The sequence below is a fragment of the Choloepus didactylus genome, chromosome 4 (genome assembly GCF_015220235.1).
Source record: "Choloepus didactylus isolate mChoDid1 chromosome 4, mChoDid1.pri, whole genome shotgun sequence".
In the NCBI taxonomy this organism is placed as follows: Eukaryota; Metazoa; Chordata; class Mammalia; order Pilosa; family Megalonychidae; genus Choloepus; species Choloepus didactylus.
Window position 1 is genome coordinate 157,165,431 of NC_051310.1, and position 10,344 is coordinate 157,175,774.

The window sequence follows — 10,344 nt, forward strand, 5'->3', positions numbered from 1 at the left end:
TGGTTTTTTTGCCCATGTGAGGTCTTCTCCCACAATGAAAAGAGCTGACCTGTGTAACTAAAAAGATACTGCAGAAATGATGGAGTATGATTTCCAAGACTAGGTCTTAAATGACATTGCCATTTCTTTGTTTTCTCTGGGATTGCTCATTCTGGGGCTTAGTTGTATCATGTCTGGGGGATCGGCAGCCATGTCATGAGGACACTCAAGTAGCTCGTGGAAAGGCACATATGGGCCACCTACCAACAGCTAACAGCTGCACTCATTTGCCAGGCATATGAGTAAGCCACTTGGAAATGGATCTCCAGCCCTTGTCAAGCCTTCAGATAAATGCAACTTTGTGAGAGACCCCCCAGGCTGGAACCACCTAGATAAGCTGCTTCCAAATGACTGATGCACAGAAACTGTAAGAAAATAAATGTTCATTATTTTAAGCCACTAAGTTTTGGGGTAAATTATTATGCAGCAATAGATAACCAATATATTAATATCATCATCACCCTCATCTTACACATGGAGACATTCAGGTACATAGAAGTAAAACAACTTGCCCAGTGTCATTCAGCTGATAAGTGGCAGAGCTGGGATTTGAATCCAGGCAGGCTGACTCCAGAGTTCAGTACTGCTTCTCAGGTATGTTAGCCACATCAAACTGATCATTAACAGGCACTTAAAACCAACTGAAATCTCTAATTCCTCTCCACACAATCCATAGTTAAGTCATCTATCCTTTCTTGTAAGTTGGGGTTTTTAACCTAAGTGTAGGATTTTGTTTTTTTTATCTCTTCTTAATGTCATTGTAGATAGACACTTTAGATCCATGGTTCTAGGTTGTCAAAATCTTTAGATTCCTTATTCTGTCTTCTAGCTTTGAATTCCAATTCATGTTACCTGAAGATATGATTAACTCATCTTCTACATCTTCATTCATGTAGTTAATGCTTTATATATTGACTGGGAATCTCCAGGTTGACATCAGTTTGGATGTGTTCACCGTGAATATATACTTCAACAAGACGCTAGTTGTACTATCATTCAGTCCAGATTTTCCTACTGGCTTAAACCCAGATAGTCTATGTTGAGTACCACCTAAGTAACACTCCCAAAAAGGGGGAATAATTTTGGAATGACATGACTAGTTCCTAGTTAACCTATGTCAGGTACTAGTGATGATCACCTATGTCAGTCAAGGTCTGGTTAGAAAAACAATGCATGCCAAATAGTCCAATAGAAGAAATCTAACAGCCCAGTCAAAAAGATGATGAAATCGCCAAAAAGTCAAAAATAGGAGATAGTAAGGCAGCCTAGAGATGAACAAGAGCAGGAAGCTGGAGGAACAGAGGGAAGAGGTGGTGTTACCAGAGCCTAAGGGCCTAGCCTCCCCAGCGATGGAAAAGGCACAGCTTCTGCTGGGGACAAAGCAGAAGCAGAGGGAATGGGGACTACCCTAGATTCTCCCTTCTTCCTCCCCTTAGTCCCACTAGTGCCTCCAGCTGGCTAGACCTAGACCAAAGTCACAGAACAAGGGAGCCTGGGAAATGTAGTTTACAGGGGAAAAGGCAGCAGAATAAATGTGCAGAGCAGACAGGTGAATGACCTGCACATTAGCTCTTCCCTCATCGCATATTCACAAACCAAACGTTTTACCATCTATTCCAGAAATTAGCCAGGTATTGAACTAACCTCCTTGCTCTAAAGTTTCAGAATCTACTGTGTTTAAGAACAAGGCCTCTGATCCAGACACCTTGAGTCAAGCCCTAGCTCCTACACATGCTAGCATTGTGATCTTGAGCAAGCTATCGAACCTGTCCATGACTCAGTTTCCTGAACTGTCAAATGAGGATAAAAATAGCACCTAATTCCTAGAGGTGTGGTGAAAATCAAATAATATGTGTGAAGTGCTTAGAACTGTGCCGAGCATATAGTAAAAACTCTATAAAAGTTAGCTATTACTTTGAAAATCCAAACATCTGTCCTTCTTCCGCTCATTCCACTATTTCCCACAATTGCTCAAAGATTTCCAAAAACATTTCAACAGGCTCATTCCCAAAGGTACTTAATGGTTGAGGATGTGATTTATATGGGTTTGAACACTTAAACTCACTAAACTAGCTAAAGCTCAAAATCATTTAGAACACCTACATCCTCTTTAATTCCTTCTTCACTTTTTCTGGCTTGAATTCATTCTTAAATATTAACTCCAGTGCCTGGCACAGTGCCTTGCACTTGGAAGGCACTCTAATAAATATTTATGGAATGAAAGTTTGTTCTACTGTGGCGCCATTTCTTCCTAATGGATGATGATTGCTCCAACATCATAGCTTTTTATTTTTATTATTATTATTTTTTTAATTTCCATTTATTCAGCTACTTTTTACTCTTTGACTTACATTCCGGGTCCTTCGTTCCTCCTTGGGTATCCATTCTTCCAGGAAGCCACTTTGCTTGCTTCAGGTCTCTCTCCTTTCCTTCCTCAGCAACCCCCTTTGCTACTGTCCCCTTCATGCATCCCAGGCCATTAAGGATTAACCCCACCCTACCAAAGTCCTGGCTCTCTTCCCACCTCACTACCACCTTTGTTGCTTCTTTCCAAATTCCCCCAACACTCTCAATCCCCATGACTGTCTGGTTTTTAAATTTATGTATCTGCCCTCCCTTCCAAAGTAGATTGTAAGCTCCTTGAAGCTCAAGTGAAGTCTTAAGAGTTCTGGACACCAGACACGCACAATACCCAGCAGAGAGAACACAGCCAGCCCTAAACTAGCACCTCCATGACTTCCTTTAGGACTTAAACATTTGAAATGCCCCCATTCACTCCCTTTGCCCTGCTTCCCTTTGCTCAACTCTTCTGTCCACATTCAGGTTGTATCTCACTCCTCATTAATCCCTAAGGGCTGCAGTAGGGAACATGGAGAGAGCTGCAGCATGAGACTGAGATCCAAGTGGGAAGAAAGGCCTTTTTATGGCCAGCTCTATGGTTTCAGGCCCTGCTGAGGTCCCAACACCAAATGTCATTGACAGAAAACAGCTGTTTTTACCATTTGTAGAAGGGGAGAGAGTAATAAGGATTAAAATGTCAGTTCTGTCGAGAGCCAGAGCACCTATCTTCAAACCCTAGTTTCACCATTTGTTAGTTCCATGATCTTGGGCAAAATAATTAATCTCTCTGTGCCTGAGTTTTCTTATTTATAAAATGGGAGTAACAAAATTATCTACCTCTAATGGGATAGTTGAGAGGATTAAATGAGCAAATACTTGTAAAGTACTTAGACCTGGGCCTGAAATGTGGGAAAAGCTAGAAAAGTGTTTGCTACTAATTGTTATTATTTATTACTATTACCTTTCAGTGCTAAGCAACTTCACAGTAGAAGCTCATGGTAGAATTCAAATATTTTTCAGAGTCAGGAATCAGTAACCCCAAGCCCACATAAATTAGCATTGTCTCCTGTGAAGAATAATACTGAAAGTTGCTTCCTTGTATGTCAGGCACCATGCTCAGTGTTCAATTTGAATTATCTTCCTAAATGTTCACAATGGTCATTGCACAATTAACCCTATTTTGCAATTGAGAACTACAGAAGGAAGCAGTAATCTTCTCAAGGTCACATAGCCAGCAAGTGATGAAGACATATTTATTCATTTATTTATTTATTTACCATGTATTGAGTTCTTACTGTGTTTCAGCAGGAGAGAATCTTGTGGGTACAAAGGCCCCAACCCGCGGGAAGTTTCAGTTTTCAGGGAAGGGGCGGGAAGGGGCGGGGGCGGGAATGAGGAGAAAACAAATAATTACAATACCGAGTGGTAATTGCTATAATAGAGGCGCACCACAGAAAGTGCTGCAGGATGTCAGACACTGGGACTTGTACTGAGAACTCAAGGGTCCAAAGGAGAGAACTCCCCATGACAGTTATGGAATAAGCAGATGTCTTCTGACACACGTGTTACAAACGTGTCCTGAGACAACAAACGTGTTACACCAAATGCACTAAACAAAGCAGGGGTAAAAGGGGAGGTTGAAGCGGCTTGTCAAGGGCGAATCGGACAAGTCCTGGAAGCTCGGGATAGAGGGTAAGGCGAGCCGGTGGGCGGGGCTCGCGCGTTGATTGGCAGGGGATGGGGCCAGGCTCGTCACCCGCCCCCTCCTTCCTCTCGGACTCCTCCCTCCCCCTAGCCGGCGAAGGTACCGCCTGGGCTAGCTCGCGAGGGCCGGGTCGAGCCGCCGCTCCGCCTCCCCCGCTGCGCTCCGCCGGCCCGACGCGCTGGAGAAGTTGAGCAGCGCCGGGGCCCGCCCTGTAGGCTGACAGTCGTCAAAGTTTAGCCGGAAGAAGAAGTGGCCTCAGCCCCGGCAGGTGGCGGTCAGGCCTGAACCCCGGCGCTCGCGGCCTGCAGGCTGGCTGTGTAGGCGAGGGGCGCCCCAGCACGGGGCCCCGCGCCGAATCTCGCGCCTTCGGAAGCCGGCCCGGGGAGAGACAGCGCGGCGGCCGCCAAGGAAAACAACTCTGAAGTTGGCAACAGGCACCGCCCCTGCTCCCTGGCCGCCGCCGCCGCCTCCCCGCCCCCAGCCCCCAGCCCTGGCACGCAGAGCACCGGTAGAGGAGCCCGGGCCATAGGGCCCCCTCGGGGAGGCGGCACCGGGTGGCCCGGACGCCCAGAGCAGCGCCGCCTCCCCACCAGCTAGACGGCCGAAGCTCCGGGACGCTCCCTGCACCTCCCGACGGCCCAGGATGCTGCCGGCCAGCCTCATCTTCCTCCTTCTGGGTAAGAAACCCAAACAAGACTACCCCCACTCGGCACCCCGCCCCCAAGACTGTCACCGGGCCCAAGCGCTCCGATTGCCTTCCTCTTACGCGACCCCTCACCCCACCGTTCCTGCCCGGGCCCCCAGCCCCTGCCGCTGCCCCCAGCGCTGCCTGCCGCAGCTCCCCGGAAGTCCCCAACCACCCCGCTCAGCCCTCATCCTCTCTCAGGCTTCCCCAGACCACCGTACCAACCCCACAGGCAGTGCTGCCGGTCCCTCCTTCGAGGCCACATTCCGCAGCCTCCCTCTGCTCCGCCACCCCCATCCATAAACTGCCCGGAAGTCCCAGATGGCTTCCTTTGCTCCTGTAATTGCTCAGGTGAAAAAAACTAAGGGTGACTCACTCTCCTGCCCTTTCTTGCTCTTCCTCTAGGGGGCGCTCTGGCCCATCTAAACCGGATCATTTTCCCAAATCGTGGTGAGTGGGGGGAGTGGGCTTGGGAATAATGGGGGACTCAAAAGGAGGACTCTCTCGTCTCGTACCTACTGCGATCTTGGACTGAAGATCATCCGCCCTTTATTTTACAGAGAAACGGGGGCCTAATGTGGGCCCTCACCTGGTAGATTTTATGTACTACATTTTGTTTTTAACGAATATCCATGTTTGATCACCCTAGCTAGAATGTAGCCTCCCTGAGGGTAGTGACAGTACTTCCTACCCCTCTTGGCCCGGTGGCTGGCACAAAGCAGGCCTCAGAATTGCTTCTGGCTTTAGTATTTAAAGTGAATCTGTGAAGAGTGTGCAGAAGATGGAGAGAGGGAGGGGTCAGAGGGTTGTGACCCTAATGTGTGTATGGAGGGGGTGCTCTGCTCCTTCTTGAAAAGCCCAGATCTTTAGGGACCTCAAGCCTAGAAATGCTAGGGACTCTCAACCAATGTCCCCATCTTCCTCTCTGCAGCCTGTGAGGACCCCCCAGCAGTGCTCTTGGAAGTGCAGGGCACCTTACAGAGGCCCCTGGGCCGGGACAGCCGCAGTTCCCCTGTCAGCTGCACCTGGCTCATTCTGGGCAGCAAGGAACAAACTGTAACAGTCAGGTGAGAAGTAAGGCAAGACCCTATTCCTCTCCCCTGCCCCTCTCTGCTCCACTGTGGTAAAGTCTTCAAGGATCATTTCTCCATGGAATTTTAGTCCATGTCTCCAAGGGAGGAGTAGAATTTGATTTGACTTCGTCTGCCCTAAAAGCCTGTCCTGTTTTTGACCAGACAAGATGAATTGGAACTAGGCTGGGGTGGCCCTGGGACATCCAGCGTGGTCCTGGGCATTCTGAAGGACAGCAATCACTCCAGAAACAATCCCTGGGCTCAGATGTGATTTCTCTGAGTCCTTTGATTCACTGCCTGTCCTTGCCTGGGATTCAGAGATACTCGTTGATCAGCTCAGAACCATCCTCAGCCTCCTCAGTCATTTAAACATTCCAGATCTCCCCGGGCTCCTCTGGATCTGGGGCAGTGGGTTTGGGGCCCATGCTAAGTATACTTGGCTATGTGCCGTGCACAGTTCGTATCCTGTGAATTTACCCAGAGAAGGGTGGGAGAGGTGGGTGAGGGGAGAGGGCAGTCTGGGGAGAGGGATCAAAATGCCTCAGGGATCTCAGGCCTCCCCACCTGGCACTGGGAGGGAATGGTGTGTTCTGTTCATTAAGCTATATGGCAATTGCCAGTTACGGCTGGTAGCAGACTTGGGTGACAGTACTCCAAGAACTGGAAAGCAATAAATCTGCTCTTAACTCACAAGTCCATTTTTCTGAGGGGCTCTAGGATATACCTCATAGTCTCATGGTGTCACTGGCCTCTGTGATACTGTCCCCATTGACTACCAAGGTATTCGGGTTAACTGTGTTTTCATTTGGCTGTTTGAATTGGAGATAAGCAGGTGTTTGTACTTCTTGGGACAGAAAGGGCCTAGTGCATTGAGAAAAGAGAAAAGTCGAAGCATCAAGAACATCTCATGTCCTGCTCTTCTTTACTCTTGTAGGTTCCAGAGGCTTCACCTGGCCTGTGGTTCAGAGCGCCTAATCCTGCATTCCCCTCTCCAGCCACTCATCTCCCTGTGCGAGGCACCTGCCAGCCCCCTGCAGCTGCCCGGGGGCAACGTCACCATCACTTACAGCTATGCCGGGGGCAGAGCACCCATGGGCCAGGGCTTCCTGCTCACCTACAGCCAAGGTGGGCTGAACAGGGGTGTCCGCAGGGCCATTTGAGCAGGCTACGGCAGCCCCAGGGAGGAGGGGAGAATCCCATGGCTCTGGTGCCTCATAGCTCCTTTCCATGGTGCCTTTCTACAGATTGGCTGATGTGCCTGCAGGAAGAGTTCCAGTGCCTAAACCACCGCTGTGTGCCCTGGGCCCAGCGCTGCGATGGGGTCGATGCATGTGGGGATGGCTCCGATGAGGCAGGCTGCCGCTCAGAACCCTTCCTTGGCCTGACCCCAGCCCCTATCCCCACTCTGCCCTGCAATTGCACTTTGGAGGATTTCTATGGGGTCTTTTCCTCCCCTGGATATTCACACCTGGCCTCAGCCTCCCACCCCCAGTCCTGCCTCTGGCTTCTGGACCCTCATGATGGCCGGCGACTGGCAGTGCACTTCACAGCCCTGGATCTGGGCTATGGGGATGCAGTGCATGTATATGATGGTGCTGGTCCCCCTGAAACCCCCCGGCTGTTGCGCAGCCTCACCTACTTCAGCAATGGCAAGGCTGTCACTGTGGAGACGCTGTCTGGCCAGGCTGTTGTGGCCTACCACACAGTCGCTTGGAGCAGTGGTCGGGGGTTCAATGCCACGTACCACGTGCGGGGCTACTGCTTGCCTTGGGACCGACCCTGCGGCTCAGGCTCCAGTCTGGGGGGCAGTGAGGGCCCAGGTGAGCGCTGCTACAGCGAAGCGCAGCGCTGTGATGGCTCATGGGACTGTGCTGATGGCACAGACGAGGAGAACTGCCCCGGCTGCCCACTTGGACATTATCCCTGCGGGGCTGCTGGCACCCCTGGTGCCACAGCCTGCTACCTGCCTGCTGACCGCTGCAACTACCAGACCTTCTGTGCAGATGGAGCAGATGAGAGACGCTGCCGACACTGCCAGCCTGGCAATTTCCGATGCCGGGATGAGAAGTGTGTGTATGAGACGTGGGTGTGCGATGGACAGCCAGACTGTGCCGACGGCAGTGATGAGTGGGACTGCTCCTATGCCCTGCCCCGCAAGGTCATCACAGCCGCCGTCATTGGCAGCCTGGTGTGTGGCCTCCTGCTGGTCATCGCCCTGGGCTGCACCTGCAAGCTCTATGCCATACGTACCCAGGAGTACAGGTCAGTGGGGTGGGGCTGGCTGTAGAGGAGCAGGGACTGAGGTGAGACAGGGCCCATGAAGCTGCAGGAAAATCATGGGCATGCCTACCTTTGGGATAGCTTCTGGGTGACCAGCTTGTATGGTGGGTCCTGGGGTTGTCTAGCTTGGGGGCAAGGGTGCTCAGCTGAGGAAAGGACAGCTGTAGATTCTGAAAGCAACCACAAGGAAGGAGGGACCTCAGATGACTTTTGGGAAAGCCATGGCCAACCAAAGCCAGCTCCAGCTGGTCTGGCCTGGATGTGGAAGGAAGAGGCCTGCCCAGGCCGGGACAGGGAGGAACCATCAGTGACTGAGTAGCCCTCACCCCTTCCAGCATCTTTGCTCCCCTCTCCCGGATGGAGGCCGAGATTGTGCAACAGCAGGCACCCCCCTCCTATGGACAGCTCATTGCCCAGGGTGCCATTCCACCTGTAGAGGACTTCCCTACAGAGAACCCAAATGATGTAAGTTACCTCCTCCCCCCAACCCTAGCACCTCCTGGTCCCAACTCGCTGTGGCCCCACCACTGCATCCTCCTCCTATGGGACTTCTGGCCTTTCCCATCCCCTCCAGCTCTGATGTCTGCCTCTCCTCTTTGCAGAACTCAGTACTGGGCAACCTGCGTTCGCTGCTACAGATCTTACGCCAAGATATGACTCCAGGGGGTAATCCAGGCACCCGCCGCCGCCAGCGGGGCCGCTCAGTGCGCCGCTTGGTACGCCGTCTCCGCCGCTGGGGCTTGCTTCCTCGAACCAACCCCCAAGCCCGGGCCCCTGAGACCAGATCCCAGGTCACTCCTTCTTCTCCTCCCCTTGAGGCCCTGGATGGTAGCACAGGTCCAGCCCGGGAGGGTGGGGCGGTAGGTGGGCAGGATGGGGAGGAGGCACCTCCACTGCCCGTCAAGTCCCCCCTTTCATCTGCCAGCACGTCCCCAGCCCTCCCTGCTCTCCCCGAGGCCTCAGGGTCCCTGCCCTCAGTACCCCTAGAGCCATCACTGCTGTCTGGAGTGGTGCAGGCCTTGCGGGGCCGCCTCCTGCCTGGCCTGCGGCCCCCAGGGCCATCCTGGACCCCACCTGGACCCCACACTGCAGTCCTGTCCCCAGAGGATGAGGACGACGTGCTTCTGCTGCCACTGTCAGAGCCGGAGGTCTGGGTGGTTGAGGCGGAGGATGAGCCACTGCTTGCCTGAGGAGACCTGGCTCTCCTGGGGGTTCTGGTCACAAGGGCAACAACCCTTTAGAGGGCAGCTCAGCTTCCTCCTCCACCACTTCCCTCCCTGTGCCTCAGTCTAAGAGGTCTTGTGGGCCTCCCACTGTCCCTGTGTAGCTCATGCAGGGAGAGGCCACATGCAGAGTCCCCTCTGCACACAGTCCAGAGACCACAGTCCCTCAACCACCACCCTCATCCCACACTACCACCATGCAGGTGGCCGTTTTTAAAAAGTAAAGTTCTTAAAGGGTCATAGACCTGGACACTCCATCTTTGCCAAACCCCACCCAAAAGTGGCCTTAAGCACCAGGATGCCAATTGGCTGGAGACCCTCCAGCCCCCAAGGGAAGGATCTAGGCAGGACCTGAGGTTTTGCCAGCCTCAACCATCCTATAGGGCCTGGCTCATAGAAAGAGCACAACAAATGCTTTTGTCCCACTACTGGGTCGTTCCCCGGGAAATCAAGGTCGAAAATAAAGGAAACATAAATTTTAAAATTTTGCAAATTAGCTGTGAGCCTGAGCCCTGTGTCTCTACCCTCCTCAGCTTATTCTCACCTCACTCCTCCCCACAGAGGGCCTCACTCTGCCCTCTTCCTGCCCTTCTTCCCATCTATCTTCCAGTCACTCCACCTTTGAGTCTTATGCTACTCAGAGGGTAAGAAAATTCTAGGAATCCTAAAGACAAACCCTCTCTACCTCCACTTACTGCCTGGGGCACAGCTCTGCAGTGACTGAGCCAGGGTTGAGCACCAAACCCCTTTACTCACTACTAGGCCGGAAGTCTGGAGAGTCAGCCGGGCCCTGCAGCCAGGAAGGTTCCCGTTTTTGGAGTACTCCCAGAGCACAGAGCACAGAAGCAGACTGTCCCTGGTGGAACACAGAAGCCGTGACTCCTGCCCTCCACCCCCACCAGGCACTTATGGTCTGTTCTAGGCAAGACAGATGAACTCTCAGCCAGTATGCCTCAAACAGGCAATGTTAAGTCAAGAGAAAAAGGACAAATATTCAGG

At 52.2% G+C, this 10,344-nt stretch overlaps 1 protein-coding gene across 1 annotated transcript; it reads left to right on the forward strand.

Annotated features, from left to right (window-relative positions):
- The first annotated feature begins 4,175 nt into the window (after positions 1–4,175).
- LRP10 (LDL receptor related protein 10) lies at positions 4,176–9,841 on the forward strand. Its single transcript, XM_037834529.1, has 7 exons — positions 4,176–4,761; positions 5,175–5,219; positions 5,701–5,836; positions 6,777–6,967; positions 7,087–8,104; positions 8,458–8,587; positions 8,725–9,841. Exons 1-7 carry the CDS (start codon positions 4,728–4,730, stop codon positions 9,310–9,312), a joined length of 2,142 nt encoding a protein of 713 aa, XP_037690457.1. The 5' UTR covers positions 4,176–4,727; the 3' UTR covers positions 9,313–9,841.
- The last annotated feature ends 503 nt before the right edge of the window (positions 9,842–10,344 follow it).